At 40.3% G+C, this 18756-nt stretch overlaps 1 protein-coding gene across 4 annotated transcripts in view; it reads left to right on the forward strand.

The window, feature by feature from the left end:
• The first annotated feature begins 303 nt into the window (after window positions 1-303).
• Window positions 304-18756, forward strand: part of GRAMD2B (GRAM domain containing 2B) — a 42101-nt gene continuing 23648 nt past the window's right edge. The window contains exon 1 of one of the 4 annotated variants that reach the window (XM_059873915.1): window positions 304-447. In XM_059873915.1, coding sequence (XP_059729898.1) covers window positions 323-447 — 125 coding nt within the window. In that variant the 5' untranslated portion in view covers window positions 304-322. Of the gene's footprint in view, window positions 448-11959; window positions 12114-18756 lie in introns of those variants that run through there. The other 3 variants (XM_059873918.1, XM_059873917.1, XM_059873916.1) reach the window with 3 other exon arrangements.

The following is an 18756-nucleotide window of genomic DNA, read 5'->3' on the forward strand; positions in this document are numbered from 1 at the left end:
AAAACATAACTTGAAACAGAGTTCATGTTTTACACTCCTCAATTCATCCAAATGAGTTATTGTTATTTATAATTAAATTTCAAAGACACAGTCCACCTAGATTTGATAATTTTTGTTCTCAAGTAAACTTCTGAAGTGCTGCAGATAAAAAAGAAAACTCCCTTATGATGTCACAACACTACGTTACTCATTAACTGATCCTTAAACCTAGTTTGAGCTGGACTCACACCAAGACAGCACTTCCTACAGCAGAGAAAGGCTGTGTGTTTCACGGATCGCTCCAGAATTGAACTTACCTAAGTCTGCAGTTAGCTCCATTAAAATGCTGAAAAAAGGAAGCTCCTTGGAGGACTCAGTTTTTCTTTCTGAAAGTCAGAACAGCTTCCGAAAATCAAGTAATGACACCCCAGCCAGTCCTGCGGAGAGTGTTGGATCAGTATTTATAAGGTAAATCCCAATATAATTGAATATTTTGCATGTGCTCGATGATGGGGGAAGAGGGCAGCAACACAGGAGGGCACTGGGACAAGTGCACTAACAAAAACACCTAGATAAGGAAGCCTAATATGAAAAGGAAATGCTCACAGGTAGTAATTTCATGTATGCTACTGATTGAACTGGGAAGGGGAGCACCACTGTAAAGGAGAAACTTGTGATGGAGGACAGAAGGGTACTTTTTTCTCCTTCCTTATCTATTGACACTGAAAAAGGGCTTTGAATGTGTATAACACTATATACAAATAAAACTCAAGTTTTAAAGTGGCCTCTATGGGGTCACCCAAATATCTGTTATATTTGATCTCTGTACAAAACAAATGCAAATTTTGTTAGATCGAGGAGTTTAACAAAATATTTTCATGTGTGTTTTGGCCTAAAGGAACTTCATAATGTTTATTAAACTAATTTTCAAGAAAAGTGCCACCTTATTCACTAAAAATATTCAAGGAAGTAGAAAACTTGCTGAATGAATACTGGTAAAGGGTTTCCTGATAAAACATTGCAAAAAAAAAAAAAAATTAGGGGAAAATATGCTTTCTTACTTTGGAAGAGTGGATTTGTTGAATTGCAAATTCCCTCCATGGTGGAATTCATTGCAACGCAGAGTTCTGGATAAATCATGCACATTTTAGACAGCACATAAAAAAATGAGGGAAGGCAATGTCAGAGGGCTACTGGCACTTAGTGTTTATCCTTCATAATCTACTGCAGGAGCAGGACAAGTAAACACCCACAGTACTTATGTTAACCCATCATGAATAAAATAGCTTAAAAAGCTATTCAAAATACCATTAGACATTTATTGGTTCTTCATCTGCTTGAAAATTCTTTGCCAAGGGCTGGTCCTTAATTGTGCATGGTGCCAAACAACCCTGAAGAGTCATTTGGAACCTCTACATAGTCTTTGTGTGGCTGAATTACATTTCTTTGTGGCTGTGCACAAATTCTTTTTATGGGATGACAGATCTTATCACTAATTGGGTCACCCCTATAAAAGAGCCTGTTGGCCTAATTTTTCTCTTTTGAAATATTATTTGGGCTTTTTAATATTATATCTGCATATCAGCCTTTCTTCCAACTCAAATGTCAGAGAGATAATGTCCAACAGTTTGAACAGATAATAGAGAATCAGAACTTTTAAGTTTTAATTAGAGATTTCAAAAACTCTTATCTAGAACTAATCACTTTGAGCTCGTTTTAAAAAAAAAATTCACACGATTTTTCATATGCCTCTTGATCTCATTTTCTAATTAGGCATGGGACATAAGTAACATACAGAGGTATTCAGAGGGTGACAATACAAATTGGTGATTTTTACCGACTTCCTAAATTGGACAATATAAATTCTGTCCTTCTTTCTGTGTCCTGTCCAGAACACTGAGCAGACAGATCTACCTACTTTTTTATTTACCATTAAATAACCAGTACACAAAAAGCTGCTATATATGCTGCGGGGGCAATGTGACCAGGCCTTACAAAGAACAGGCCCTTTACCCCAGATTTCTCAATAATCAACCTGCCTGCCAAGTACTGAGTGTTAGGAGCAGACCTTCTAGAAAACCAGTTTACTCAGTTGCTGGTTCAGTAAGGACAATATGACTATAAAACCCTGCTGTGAAACCATACCTCTATCAATAGCCAAGATGGAGTAGCAGGCTGCAAATACTAGACAATCCTATAAGGAGGATGCACAATAGCACACAATGAACTAGATGGACTGAGCTCTCACCAAACTTGCTTTTCATGTATTTGTCACTGTCATGACACATTTATTGAAAATGACCCACATGAAAAATCACAGAAAATGCTTTTGGAAAAAGTAAATGAATTTTTAGGTACTATTTTCATACAGTTTTATTTATTTGGAGCATATTTTCTATATATGATTCACCCACAGAGAAAATTTACTATATTAATGATCCTTCTTGTTCATTCTAATTATTCATGCCTGAGGAGAAAAACTGACTATACGCCTAAGTTTTTATATACATCTGTTTCCACCGACTGTAATTGGCATGTGGATGAGCATGAATTTGGCAGAAACCAGGGAGTTATTAACATTTCATAAAGGGGAGCTCACAGTTTATCGCCATGGCAGCATGTTGTTCCTGACACAGAGCAAAACTGATTTCAGAGGGAAATTATAACTCTGGAGCTAAAGCTGAGGTTTCAGCCACACATTATCGATCAGAAATTTGTATTGATAAAAGTACTGGCCACTTGCCTTTGCAGCATTTTATCAGCATGAATGTATAGAGTTGTTCTGACATCAGAACAAAATATAGGCTAAAAAAACAGAGATCTCAAGCTCCCATTTGGAGCCAATCCCTATAATATGAGTCAATACCCTGTATCCACTTCTCCTAAAATTTAAGAAGATCTTAAGGCTTTTGGTTTTGAACAATCCCCTGAGTGACTCTAGAAAAAAAAACCCAAACACAGTGAACACAAGAAAATTAGTTTTTTCAGCAATTTAGACCACCAGTTCTGTGAATGTCATAACACTATGTAAGTTTACAGCAATCTTAGCAAAAATCACATTGCAGGTTATACATTAAATGCTTTAAAAATAAATCAGCATTGGTCAGTAACATTGATAATAGGTGAGAGTTATAAACAATTTTTTTTTAATTACAAAACAATGTTTTTAAAATTACAGAACATGGAGAAGTTTGTTTTCTAAATTTCTGATCAAAATAGAAATCAAAAGGGTTTTCGACTCCAGTCCTGCCATGGCAGCTCATTTGGTGCACTACAATACACAAATACAGTAAATACAGCACTCACATTTTGCATCTGTGATCTGGCATTAATATTTACCCATCTTTTGCTAACGACAAAATAACAGAAAAACTCCTGAGACACCAGTAACATAAACTTTAAAGATGGCTTTGTTACAGACAGGTTTTTGTTTGGACACAAAAGGAACCCTTCATCCAGATTTCGTCTATGAAGATTTTTTGACAGAAAGCTTTTTTAACAGAAATTCTGCATTGAAATTATATCCCTCAGAATCTTCCAGCATACCACTGTAAGACTGAGGCTTAGCTCAGACTAATATAAGAAGTCATGTTAAAAGGATAGGCACATACCACCATCAAAAAGGTGTGCTGTTTGTACAGCTCAGTTATGAGCACCTGAAACACTGGCAACCACCTGACTTCTCAATGGCTTGTATCTGGGCTTTGGCATTCACCCTTACTGGCCTGAATATGAGGACATATTTACACTTGTTTTGGTTTCTTTTTCCCCCAGAGTAATATGATTATATTACTAGTTCTAAATGAGACAAAACAGTAACTGTATAAGCACAGTCAACTAGCTTATTATTCACAACCCTATCTGATGTAAAGACTGTGAGAAAACTGATAGTATGATTAATTCTTTCACATTATCTTGTGTTCCTCACTTTAACCTTCCTCTTCTAAAGGTAAGGACAAACCTTTCCTAAGCTTCTGGAAAGTCTGAGCATTCTATTTTCTTGTGGAATATTCAATTTATCCTCAAACAAGACAGTTTTCATTTTTTTACATACTTAACGTACCATACTGCTGCACTTCAGAGACTGCCAGATGACTAAAGATTTTTTCAACAAAATGAGCATCGTATTTACACATATCATGAATGTTTGCATGCACTTGGGCATATGTGGTTCCACACAGGACCTACACGTATTCATTTACAATACACAGATTGAGTAATTATATACATGCATGCACCTTATTCATTAGATATACATCATCTGTGTGTATCTAATGAATAATAACATACAGCTGTAGCTGGATTGAAATTTTTTTTGTCCAAGTCATTTCTATACAGAGAGACTTGGATATTGTCCAGGATTTCCGTGGACACTTATAATCAGAGGATGACAAACCAAGCTAATGTGACCCACCAGAGTAGAACAAGCAATACTTACATTTGTCTTTTTTAGCACAGCTGGACAATATATAAAATGAGAACATATATCTCTTTTATTAAAAATGGAAATATCTTTTTAAAATTATAAATAGAGAAAGTGGAGTTTGCTGCCATGAGATTTCATACAATCATTTTAAATGACAAGATCTAGACATCACAGTATTCTAATATGTTAGCATTGGCATTCATGAAGCATCCAGGCCAATATACTGCATGAAAACATGCCACAACTGCTCTTTTTTTTTTTTTTAATCATGAGCTAAGAGGAGACAGTGATGTGTTTTTCAGCAAACTGCCAACTGGCTGAGTGCTTTCTCACAGCTGGCAAAACCAAACTGTTAACACGTTGCAAGGTTGCTTTTTCCAGTATGTAAGAAAGTTGCCACAAACAATTTGGAGTGAGATGAACATTTCTTTCTGTCAACGTTTGTACTGTGATTTTCAATTAACCCTCCATCCCATACTGTTCTTTTGATCACCATGGCAAGGTATGACACAGTGGTGAGGCTCACAGCATGTAGTGTGTCTTCTGTGACTCTATACGAGTCATTTAAAGGTCATTGGTCCTAAAACGGCAGTAAATGTGCTGACGAGTACCTGTGCAAAGAGTTACATGCTCACTGAGAGGTGGGCTGACACCAGATTACTGATCCCCCAGGAGTTTTGGGTGGCAGTCTCTCCCTTTTGTCCTGCTGGGTGTTACAGCACGAGTGTAGGACAGTCTTGTTCACCCAACTATTTCAGCATGGAGCCCCAAGGAACAGCCCTGGCATGCTCCACCACTTGTGATAAACTCTCCAACTAGCTTTCAGCCCAGCTTACTTCATCTGCCCCATGCACTACCCAGTCCAAAGGGGGGTTCAACCAATACAGTAATCCAGGCTACTTTAAACAAAAAACAGGAAGAGATAGATAAGACTTCCAGTAAACAGCTCAGAAGAAAAATATCACCTGATATGGGTATCTATAAAGTAATCTCAAGCTTGTAAAAGCAAATAAATTATTAAATTCTTAATCCAGGTAAGGAACAAGACTCAACTGGCCAAAACTTCTTTTCACTTATTACAAAATTGCACCATTCACTGTGTTCTGGCCCTAGTTATTTTCCAGACTATTTTGGACCTTTGCTCCACCTATTTTGAGCATACTTCAGATATGCTGAGTAACTTGAACACTGTTTTTGAACATTCCGGCTTGAAGTCAGGAGTATCATAAACACCAGCTCAGATTAGGTATGGCTTTGTCTAGCTGGGTCTTGTACCCTCCAAAGAGAGTCTGTAGCCTCTCTGGGCAACCTCTTCCAGTGCTGCACCACCTTTTTAGTCCAGTTGTTTTGTGGTTTTTTGTAGTGTGTATCTCACAAGTTGGCTTCTCTCTGAATTGTGGATGATTTGTGTGAATTCTAGAAATTAGAATTTTTTTCCCTGTTTCAACATCCTTCTAAATTAGTTTGTGTCTCATATTATCAGAGTTCCTATTTCTATAGTATCTAGCATAAGACCCCTTCACTATCACCTTTCAACTATAAGGACTTATCAGGTCTTCCAACACTTAATGCAAGACATTTGCATAGCTTTCACAGAATCCTACCAATGCAGAACATCCTAAAGAAAACTAAAGACAAGATATATACAATGACCTATTAGGCAAAAGTACTTGTATTCAGGAACTATTGAGGCTGTAGCTATTAATACAATTTTACACCTGCAAAGACATACAGAAGAATTTTCTACAGAAGAGAAATGTGCTCAAAGCACACAGAATGCATGTAACCGCTTTATTAATTTTCTGCTTTGTTTTGTTCCAAGGAAGTTTCCTCATATTCAGGCATACTGATACTTGCCAGATAAACTGAAAAATACTTTATGAACCGCCACAATGACTGCACTGAAATAAACCTTGTTGATTAAGACAACCTCTAATGCTGTCTATTTCCAGCTAGATTGCCTTTTTCATCACTCAACAGCAAAGTCCTAGCCATGAATCTCTAGGCATGGGTAGCAGTCCCACTGCTTTTTACACTGATCTCTCTGGTGTGTCTCATTAGGCTCTTTTACTGTTTCTTGCTTCATGTCCTTCAAGATATTATTCATATCTATTCTGATAAATTGAGAAAACAGATTGGAAAGGGAAAAAAAACAAAAAAGAGCAAAATGCACAAAGGATATCTAGATGGTCATACTTAATCAACTCTTACAATTTGCTGCCGATGTACTAGAGGACAGCGTCTCCGCTGACGATTATAAAAGCTTCATTAAGTCATAGTGCTTGAATACTAAACCTGAGCCAGCCTCACCTGTTGTGAAACACAAACACCTTACCACAAAATATGACCAGTGGTACTGTGTATAGGAAAGATAAAGTAATCTTTTAAACTCCTCTTTATACAACCTTTAGAAAACTACTGGTGTTGAGTCTGGGCGATCACGGTTCAGAAAATATCTGTATCTACAAGAGGCAGTTCATGGAAAAAAAAGAAAAAAAAAAAAAGAAATCCAAAGCCACAATTTATATGTTTTATCTGAGACTAAAGATAAAATTAAAATGAGGAGAAACAATAGACAGGTTTTCACTGTTCTTCATATTTCATAAATTAAGAAGTAATGGCTTTAGATTTTAGCAACAATGATTCAAGACCATGTTGTGGATTGAGGACATCCCCTGGACGATAGCAAACACTGGAACTGGTGGCCTGGGCACACTTAGGACTTTTAAGAACAACTTAAACAGCAGTCTTGCAAGGAGTGACACAGGAATAGCAGGCCTGAACTTAACTCAGGACAGGAAATTAACTCAATGACTCAGCAAGTCTCACCCCATTCTGCTTTTCTGTGATTTCATATGTATGTTAAATCTTTTTATTTTGCAATGAAAGTTTTTCCAACTCTTCCATCCCTAATCTTTTATCCTTTGCTGTGTTACACATAATGTTGAAGGTACTAATTACTGAAAACCTTGGATCCCGTCTAAGGTTTAATATACTCTTCAGAGCAGGAACATGTGAATTTTAGTCTATAGAGCATCACCAGTACGGCACGCACTAAAAAGCAATCACCAACTTTACAGTACACTACTTTCTGTCCCGAATCTGCCCTTCAGCACAGTTAGAGAAAAACACAGTCCAGATTTTCTCATGAGTCTGTTGGTGACAGCTTGATCTTCAAATACTTGCTTTACTGTATCTGTACATGAGCAATTATCACATTACAGTAAAAGATCCTTTGTGCTTTTTCTTTTTATGTAAGACTTGATCATAATAAAAACATATAGTTGTCAAGCATATTCCACTCACAAGAGCAGTTGCACATTTGCTTCTTTAATATAAGGTACTCCTCCCTGAATATTCCTGAGAATCCTGGTATTCAGGGCTTTTATCACTCAGGAGAGTCCCCTCTCACTCTGGAGCTGCTGCGCCATGCGCAGTTTGACAGAGCTTGGCCACAGAGTTTCTTTTTCAAATCCTCACAAAACCCCCACAAGCTATAGTCCTGGTTCACTGCCTATTACTTCCACTGTCATTATCAGATAAGAGCAAACTGGACTAAGGACACATCTACCACAGTCTGCCAGAACCAAGTCTCTGACAAGAGTTAAGATATCATTATATGGAAGAAATAACTAAGCAAGGATTCCTTTTTTTTAGTGTTGAGGTTTTAGGCATCAATTTATTTTAATGTAAGTTTCTTCTGCACTAAATGACAGATTTATTTAAATCAGAGAGCTGTGCATACCTTGAGAACGGAGCCAGATGAAACTACAAGAGAGCAAGAGAGACTGAGCTCCAGGACCAAGCAACTCCTTTCTAGTTCTTGCACCACTGTGCTAAAGACCGGAACTTCTGGCAATGAATGAACAGAACAGTCAGTGGAAGTGTTCATCTCCTAAAGAGGTGGCTACACCTGACAGACTGAAAATCTCAGCACTCAAAAGAAAACAAATTTTATTTATGCAAATATCTAGAAGTCACATTCTCACCTACCAAAACCAGCATTTCTGCTGAACTACATATAGTTCCACAGGAATTATTCAACCACAAGTCTGCCTCAAAATTAGGACTAAATTAGAAAATACATTTTTAGTGCAATGAGAAGCCTCCAAAAACAAGATCAGGGATAGGCAGTCACTTTTCCTACTGATTCCAAACCCCCTGTGCATGCCTTGTTAATGCACACTTACACAATCCCCAGGGTACGTAAAACCACACACAGGTTTCTACACCCAACAAAAGGGGCTGAACAGACACATGATGCCTTCCCCAGGCCTTTCAGTGCCAGCTCTATTCATTGTCCAGGCAGCTGAAATGGCTCCTGTTCTGTTATTTTTCAATAAACAAAATGCTGTTATGTTGCCACAGGTTGTGTTTGGTGTTAGGAGGTGGGAGAGGCTCTGCACAGCAGTGCCAAGTGCACTCAGGGGCTCCACAAGGAATAATAGCAGCAATCAATGTTTCACATGTACAGGGCCTAACAGGCTGAATAATCTCCCTTATAAATCAAATCTCATTTCTTTTCCACATGTGCCTTGACATTTATGGTAAATACTACATGAACATTAGTTAATGGTGTCTCCCAGAACAGCCATTTTAAATGTCTTCCATTCTATACATCTTAGCACATAGTCTTTAAATTTTCCCGTACTGGAGCCAATTAAACGCACACGGTCTAGCAAAAATCATACAGCAATCTCACATTTTTTGCAGGATCTCTGTGCCCAAGCGGCTATGGCAGTCTTGAGGCATTTCACCATTAACTCCTCTTTTCTATCACTGATTTCCTGAAAGTATTGCAACAATACCTAAAACTTTTTTCTTATGTCTCCTAAAGACTAAATATTCAAAGGTGATTAATTTGCTTCATACACTTTTCAATCTGAAATGTATATTAGTATCTATCTCCTATACAGATATTCACTAAAAGAAACCTCTCTTACTGTACATATTCTCCCTTTAGCTCATGTGAATAGTCAGCTGTTAGGAAGTTATTCTATTAATAATTTTATTAAAACATGAAAACAGACCTTTGCCTAGACATGTTACTTTGAACTCTCATCCCAGGATTTTCTCTCCTTTGATCGTGTACTTACAACCACAGAGCCCATTTAAGCTTTATTAAAACAGAATTCCTCCAAACTGAAACCTAACTTACTTAACCAAGTAGTGAAGACATTTTTCATAGTGCCTGCCATGCAAAATGACCTGTGCCAAGTGCCGATAAATCTAACCTTCCTGAGGGCACTCAAATTGCCCCACAGCTCTGCCAGCACAGGCCCAAGGAAGGCCAGGAGTAAGCCAGCTTGCTGGTTTTTTACACTTCATTAGATAATTTTGTCAGAGTTAGTAGACGGGCATGAGGTATGAGACAAGGGCAAGGCCCACCTGGAATAAAATTTGAAAAAAGATGTCAAAAACAAGAATAAGAATGTCTTTAAAATACATCAATAACAAAAGGAAAAGATGCAAAAAAGGCAAAGCTACTGAATGCCACCTTTCCTTTGGTCTTCAAGACCAGCCCTCAGGAATCTCTGACCCAGGAGACCTCAGTATAGGAAGCTGGAACCAAGACTTTTCCTTGGTCAAGAAGGATGGGGTTAGAGAATACCTAGGCAAATTCGACATACACAAGTCCATGGTCTTGACATACCCAAAAGAGAGAGCTGATGGATACCATAGCTATGCTCCTTATGTTCATCTTTGAAAGGAAATGGAGATCAGGACTAGTGCCTGTGGACTGAAGGAAGCAAATGTCTTCAGAAGTCTTCAAACAGGGCAAGCAGGAGGATGCAGGGAACTATCAGCCAGTCAGGGAAGAAAAGGTGATCAGGAGTAGTCAGCATGGATTCATTAAAGGCAAATCATGCTGACCAACCTGATTGCCTTCCACAATGAAACAACAACCTGGATGGATGAGGGGAGAGCAGCAGATCTTGTCTACCTCAACTTCAAGGCTTTTGACACTGTCTCTAACAGGCAAACTCAGGAAGAGTGGACTGAATAAGAGGACAGGGATTGAGAACTGGCTGAACAGCAGATCCCAGAGTCATAATCAGCGGCACAGGCTCTAGTTGGAGGCCTATCTCTGGCAGTGTCTCTCAAAGTTCAGTGCTTGGCCCAATCTTGTTTAAATCCATCAGTGACTTGGGTGAAGGGGCAGAGGCCTCCTCAGCACTTTCACTGACACACGAAGCTGGGAGGAGTGGCCGATAGCCCAGAGGGCTGTGCAGCCCTTCAGAAGGACCTCAGCAGCCTGGAGAGATGGGCACTGAGGAACCTCCTGAAATTCAGCAAAGGCAAGTGCAGGGTCCTGCCCCTGGGGAAAAATAATTCAGTTCAGCAGCACAGGTTGGAGGCTGACCTGCTGGAAAGCAGCTCTGAGGAGAAGGACCTGGGAGTCCTTGTAGACAACAAGCTCTTCAGAGCCAGCAGTGAGTCCTTGCAGCCAAGCAGGCTGATTGTATCTGGGCTGCATTAAGAGGAGCAGTGCCAGCAGGTTGGAGGATGTGATCCTCCTCCTCCTCCTCCTCTATTTGGCCCTGGTGAGGCGTCATCTGGAGTGCTCTGTCCAGTACAGGGCTCCTCAATACAAGACTAGGAACTCCTGAAGATGTCCAGCAGGAAGGATCAGGAATCTGGAGCATCTCTCATCTGAGGAAAGGCTGAGGGAGCTAGGCACCTTCAGACTCCAGAAAGTACGACTGAGTGAGGACCTCATCAATGCCAAGGGGACAGAGCCAGGCTCTTTTCAGCGGCACCCGGCAATAGGAAAGGCAGTGGGCAGAAACTGATGCAAAGGAAGTTCCACTTGAACATGAGGAAGAATTTTTTTCTCTGCAGGTGACCACACACTGGAACAGGTTGCCCAAAGAGGTTGTGGAGTCTCCCTTGCAGGAACCGTCGGGACAAAATCCTGTGCCATATACTCTTGGATAATCCTGCCTGAGCCAGAATGCTGGACCCACTGGTCCCTTCCAACATTACCTATTCTGTGGTTTTGTGATTTTTCTGTGCTAAGCAGCGTGGAGTGCTGCTGCTGAGAAAGGAAGCATAACCATCTACTTGTCTCCTCAAGATGTAAAGCCACAGATGGAAATACCAGCTAATCATTTCAGAAATTCACCTTAGTGGAGCAGTCCTGAGCGCAGTATCAGTATTTGGACTACTGCCTGCTTCCACGAGTCACCGGGGAAGCGCGCTGACAGAAAACAGGGCCCCGGCCACCGCCGGGACTGCGTCTGTATCAAACCGCGTATCACCCGTACCACCGTATAAAACATTAAGGATGGCTTTTGTTGGAGCCGGCGTCTCACGCGACAGCGTCCCGACTGAATAATTTAAAGCTCGTAAGGGATCGGCCTCACGAAGAGCGAGGCGCCGCATCCCTCACAAGCTCCGCGGCGCGGGCGGCGCCGGGCCCGGCCGGGCGGGCTCAACCGGTTTGTGGCGGCTCCGGCTCCTGCCGGCCCGAGCGGTGGCGGCGGCGGCGGGTCCGCCCCGGGGCGGGGCGTCGAGGGCGGAGCGGGCGGAGCGGGCAGCCCGGCCCGGCCCGGCCCTGCCCGCCGGCGGCGGAGTCCCTTGCGGCGGCGGGGCGAGTCGTGCTGCCCGTGCCGATGGTGCTCATGACCGAGCCGCGGTGCGATGCGGAGGAGCCGAGGGCAGCGCGGGCCGCCGGCCGGCGGGAGAGCAGGGGCGCTCCGCGGCTGTGAGTAGTGCCCGCGCCGGGAGAGGGGCTCCGCGCGGGGCTGTGCCCGGGCCGAGCGCCGGGGCCGCGGGGAGCTGCGGGCGGGGGCGGCGAGGGAGCCCCCGAGCGCCGGGGCCGCGCTGTCGGGGGCGTCGGCCTGGAAGTTCCCGGAGAAGAGTCCCCAGGGGGGCTCCGCCTCCAGGCTTAAATTGAGCGGGAACACCCCCGCTCAGGCTAGACCCGCGCTCGAGTTCAGCTTTGAACTCCGAAGTTACAGTTAAAGGAGCAAGGCGTATAAATACTGCTTCTAGTAGTTTCACCCAACAGCCTGAGAATCTTTCTGAGTCGTGGCACTTAAATACAGTAATTGTGCTTTATCGCTTATGTTAAAGTGCTTGGGCTCCTGTGGGCTTCCTGTGATCCTTTCCTCTGGATGCCAGGAAAACCCAGAACTTTGTCGAAAGTTCGCAAAGTCTGATACAGGCAAGAGACATTAAAATAGGAGTTCATTCTGATGTCACAGAAAGCGGAGGATGTCCCTTCTCAGGAGGAGGATGGTGGTCGCCTGCCGGTCCTGGCACGGTTCCCTGCGGGGCCATACCCATATTCACGCTTCTGCTTTTTAACCAGAGAAGTACCGTAAAAATTAGGCAGGTGAAGAGGTCGGAAATATTCTTCATGAGGAAGGGGAGGCCCTGCGGACCGGTAAAGGCTGTCTGTTTGGACTAACTGACTGAAGGTAGGGAAGTCAGAGGGGTGGGAGAACTCCCCTGAGGCTGCTGACCTTCCAGGCCTCTGGTGATGACTGGAAACATGCGGAGTTAAAGTCTTGTTCCTGCTTTGGTCTCTTGCTTTCTGCAGAGATCTCAAGTTGCTTAGGTGCTTGTGAGCCATGGCAATGACCATCACATGAAAATGTTGCTGAAATTAAGCAGCTGTCTGTTTCCATACCAGGCTCCCAATTCACATGGGTCTTGGCAGTCCCAAGGACAGTTTTTGAGAAGTTAAGCATCTGTGAAACTAGAAACTAAAACATGTGGAGCTTTCTCATCAAAAGAAATTAATAAGAGTTAACTTTCTCCTAAACTGAGATTCATCTTCCCAAAGAGAAGAGGAATCTTCACAAATATTTAACCTTAAACAGCTTCCAGGAGAAAGAGCTAGCTGCTGGCAACTTATTTGCCTTTCTCTTGAAAGAAATTCTGAGAAAGTCTGTGTTGGTTTTTGGGTTTTTTCCCCCTAGCTGTTGTATGCATGATGTCTAAGCAGGTGTATTCCTAAACTATGTATCGCAGTGAAATCTGTTGCCAGAAATAACCTGCTTATTAAAGAGCACTGGGAATCAAAGTGTCTTCTAAGTGTCCTTTGTCCTGTATGGTGTAATCACATCAGTGACTTCACACTACAAATGAAACATAATTCCCAGACCTTCTCTAGAGTCTTCTGACTTCAAGCCTTGGATCTTGATCCTTGCTCAGAATTATGCCAGTGAACCTGATGAAATTTTTCAGGTATGCAAGATCTATATCTGATTTTTCTCTTGAAAACAGAACTAGGAGTCCCAGATAGTATATGGAGAGCTTGATCTCAGAGGCATTGAACATGTACAGGTAACTGACCATCTGTTTTGCCCCCAGGTGTTTAATCTTCAGTCCTTGTCAGTTAACAGTTTTAGACGCAAGGTCAGTCTTAGCCAGTGTGATAAACAGAGAAGTCTTACTCACTATGACTCTCTAGTTTTTTTTAGCTACCAATTTTTGCTGTTCAGTAGGTGCCATGCAGGAAAGAGCTAGGCGGTCTGTTACACTTTAAGATACAGTGTTCAGCAATAGTAGCCTGACAGCAGGAGTGTGAAAAGACCAGGAGAGAAAAAAAACAACTTGAAAAGGTTGTCTTAAATTAGAAAATTGTTGAAACATTTGCTTTTTGGAAACAAAGTTGGAATTTCTTTTCCAGACCCATTTTACTAAGAAACTTATCTGAGAAACTCTTGTGTTCATTTGATTGGGAGTTAACCTCACAAGCCATGTATCTTTGGTTTGACTAATGTGAAATTACAGAGGAGATTGTTCAGCTCAAGAACGGAAGTGTGGCTTTAATTCAGCTAGAAATGGGATTGCTAGAAATTGAATTGTTGAAGGTTTGGTATTAGAAGATGTTGTACATAAGTGTATGTGGATTTGGTGTAGTTTCATTCCCTCATGTACTTCTAGGGAAGTAACAGAGCTCATGATGACCTCTATTTGAAAAAAATATTAGCCGGGTTATAGAGGTTTATGCAATCTTTAGTGTTTTCCAAAGCTCAGCGGGGAGAGAGATTCATGTGTGTGAAGAGATTTATGTGTATACAGTAACCTGTACTTCCTGGAGGTACGCTTACAATGTTCAGTTTAGAGATGAACTTCATAGCTTAATATGCTGCTGGTGCCATAAAGACTCCCTGGGGGATAGGTGCATCTGAAGGACTGAAGCTGTAAAAGTATTTTGGGTTCTTTTGGTTTTTTGGGGTTTTTTTCAGGGTTTTTTTGGATTCGTTTTTCTTAAGTGTTTCAAGATTAGAAACTTCAAAGTTCATATTTATCCAACAGTGATTCAGAAGAGTTAAGTACTTTCATACTGATTCAGAAAATGGGCTACTCTGGCATTTTTAGTGATACCTATATATTTGCAAAGTTTCCAGAAGAGCTCTGTGAGTTGTAACCCCAGAGATAACACTGTGTGGAAGATGGGCACTGTTATTATGCAGACCCAAAATAGTGGTGCGCCAAAAGTTTGTCATTATGTGGAGCTCCTTCCAAGCAAATAAAAAATTTGTGGACAGGAAAAACCTTCCAAGTGGAGCTCCCTAACCATTACCTCCTGATGTGGCCTTGGACCAAAAAGGAATTAACCCTTGCACTGTGTTAGAGAAATTTTTTTTTTTGACTAGGAAGTGGGGTGTGTTTTATTTGTGGTGGCACTGGACCTCCGGTAGAAGCTGTCAGCCTTACTTCAGGGATAGCAGGTGGAACTGATGTTAGAAAATTGAGCATTGAAAGTAAGAGTGTGGCACATTAAGGAGAAATGGCAGAGGAGTAATAGCAAGTAGTTCTCATGCTTTGTCAGCATCCCTCTGCTTTTATCCATGCTTACTTCTAATGAAGTCCATGTATCACTTTCTGGTGCCACTAGTAATATTTGTTCTTGTATGATTCAATCTGTCTGTATAAGTGTAATGTGATGGATTACAGTATGGCATGATTCTGCTAACATTAAGTGGCACATTCTGTCCCCTTATGGTTTACAGAATCAGGTAATGTCGGCTTAGTGAGTGTAACTTAAAGAAATGAAGGGACTGGGATTTAAAAATCTGAAATATGTGGAAGGTTTTAAATTTTTATTTCTTTTCTTTTTAGCAAAAATGCATTGCAGGTACTGGGCAAAATATGCTACTGCAAGGAGTTGAAAATGCTTGCAAGCGTATTGGCTACTTCTGGGCACGGAGAATGTGATTTTTATGGTTTGTTTGTCTGGCATATTATTCTGCCGTAACAGATGTTTCTTAATAACTGTTTATCAGTTGATAAATTAAAACAGAATTAATTGAGTGACTTTGTTTAATCAAAATTCACATTTTTTTGAAGTCTCCTACTTGAGAAAAACACAAAGTGCAGAGAAAAAAAGGGAAGTCATTTATTACCGACTTAAAGTTTTATTTCAACTTTGATCTAGGTTAACTCCTTTCCAGTAGCCAAACTTTTACTGTGGGGTTTTTTTGGTTTTTTTTTGTTTTTGTTTTTGTTTTTGTTTTTGTTTTTGTTTGTTTTGTTTTGTTTGCAGTGGTTTTTTTGGGGTTTTTTTGGTTTCTTATTTTTTGCAAAGAGGAAAAGTGTATGTACTTTCAGGGGATGAAAATGCAAGTATCACATTTTTTAATTCTTCCCTAGTAGTTCTTCCTTACTTTTATTGCAAAAGTTGTAACATATGATCTCCAAAGAAGGAGAGGCTTGTAAATGAAACATTTATATTTATATGTGTGAAAAGAGTTTTCCAGTCTAGGTTTGAATGTTTGAACCTTCCTTTGTTCATTATGATGTTTTTTGATCACTTCTGTTCTTTCCCTTCTCCCTGCCATTCCTATGGTGTTCACTTCATGTGCATGCTTAAGTTATAAAAGCAGATTTTTAAAAATAATTTTTCCATTGTAAAAGCATGCATGCTTAAGTTATAAAAGCAGATTTTTAAAAATAATTTTTCCATGTGTAAATGCATGGTATGGATCTAAAGAGTTTTTTCTTTCCACCCAGGTGCCTCCTGTGGCTAATGTATTTACTAGTTATATGCAATGAGAAATTTACTAGTTATATGCATATGAGAAATGCTTGTCAGGCAACATAATAACTACAGCTTTGGGCAGCAGGATTTGTTGTTGGTATTTGACAGGTGATGCATAAACATCCCATCACAGTATTGTCTTCTTACTTCCATCTCCATAACTGTTGCAGTCATGTGGTTAGAAATTGTGTGCTTATCTAATAAGGCCACTGCTGAGACTAATGATCTGTATGCTGTTGCCAAGTCCACGTATATCCTTTCCAATGGATTTTTTCAGACCTATGTTACTTCAACTGAACTTCTACTTGGCACTGTCTTTCTTTGCCTCTGTCCTTGAAAAATAGCACGCTAAGGTTAGGGAGGTTAATAAGCTCCAGAAAGAGTGACAGGAAATAGTATGTAGGCTGCAGATAGACAGCAGACAATTTCAGCGGAACAGAGAACATAGAGGCAGACTGAAGCCTTCACCTTCTGTGGACAGAAGAGGGAAACCTAGTTATCTGACTATGGAACAGAAGTTCTGTACATTCCCCATAAAACCAGCCATACCCTAGCATGTCCTGCACATGCCTCAGTTTGGCCCTCTGGCTATAGTTTCAGTCTGTTTGTGAAAGATAGACCACCTAGGTGAGAGACTGTCAATGTTCTTTTGTAGCTGCCATCTATGCTATACTAGTTCAAGAAGAGCTGCTTAGATTCACTCAACAGGAGCAGAAGTTTATTTTACAAAAGTCCAGTAAATAACGGGTTTATATATATTCCTATTTGGTTTTGAGAAATTTTAAAACATGTGTAAATGTGCTATGGCCAGCAAGTGTGTTTTGCCATGGAGGACAGCTTGTTGCCTGTGGAAAGGCTCAGACTGAAGAAGCAGGCTTTGAGAACATTCAGACTCCGTGTTGTGGTGACATAGAAAAATAGATAAAAAATGGTGAAAATAGAAAATCCAGTTGTACTTAGCAGGTGTCCGGCTACCATATGTCACATCTGATCCCAATAAGACTACCTTTTTCCATGACTCTGGAAGGAAAACAGTTCCTTATATTCGGTGTCACAGTCAAAAGCACTGTTGTGACTGTTGTTGGTTAGACCCATTGTTGGGAGCTAGTATTTCCTAGTGTGAAATAGTAGCTTTTGTATTCAATTATCCACATTGTTCTGGTCTTTTCCATGAACACATGAGCGGGTCTGTAAGAGTAGTCATAAGTTGAAAAGATAATAATGGGAAATTCAGCATTGTCAGATCCTTGGTGAATGGTTCACTTCTGTCCTTGGTGAAATGCGTGGTGAAACATCAAAAATATACTCCGGTATTCTTTGAAACTTCTTATTTGGTCTCCTTGATTAGTTGTATTTTTAACTAGGAAAGAATGATAAAGCACACTAGATAGAAGCAATGAGAAATTCATTTTCATCTCATTGTTTTTCATTTGGCTTTGTTGTGCAATATTCTTGCTGGGGAGCCTCACAGAAAATGTAAATAAGATATTTAGGAGCAGAATCCAGCACACTTTAAATAGGTAAATCTTATCAATGATTTTGGATTATCTTTTATCAATGCCAGTTTTCAAAGACACTGCTTCATTAGAAAATCCAGTCCTCCTTCTCTTTGTATATAACCTGTCAGAAGAATAGGGGTTTTTTTTCTCATGTACATTGATTAAAACACTTTTTGTGCAGCATAGTAAGTCATTGTTTCTAAACTTACCATAGAACAGAATCTGCTGGTCAAGGGTTTCATGGCAACTTTACTTTTTAACAGCAGAGAATGGAATAAAAGTATTGATAAGATTATTCCCAGACCTCTGATTTCTAACTGCGTTCTTAATAACAGTTGTTAATATAATTGTAGGTGTCTGATTTTTTTCTTTTTTTTTTTTTTTGCATTTTGTTTTTTGGGCTTTTTTAGCAATTTTGGGGCTTTTGTTTTGTTCTGTTTTTTAAGTATTTGAGTCTGATGTAACCACTTAGTTTTTTTCAAAAGCAAAATTAATGCTGGAAAATTGGCATCCAATTCTTGCAGTGTGCTGAGGTATGTTTCTCTGGAGTTCCTCTTCCAGAAACCATAGGTGCAGCTTCAGGCAATGAGGCCAAACCTTTATGATTATTCTATGGTGATAAGGCCTTATGTGTGAAGATGCTTTTATTTTTTCTGATAGGTACATATTGTTTCTGCCTGAGTTAAGGAAAAGCTCTGGCTGATAGATGTTTATGTGGTGGTATTGAACATAAAAAATTGTATATAGATGCAGTATTTATCTTTCTAATTGAATTTGGTATTGAACAATTAGTAGACCTGGAACTTAAGTGCCTTTTTTCTCTTTTTTGCACCCTGAACAGGTCATAAATA

This window comes from Haemorhous mexicanus, chromosome Z (assembly GCF_027477595.1).
Source record: "Haemorhous mexicanus isolate bHaeMex1 chromosome Z, bHaeMex1.pri, whole genome shotgun sequence".
Lineage (NCBI taxonomy): Eukaryota > Metazoa > Chordata > Aves > Passeriformes > Fringillidae > Haemorhous > Haemorhous mexicanus.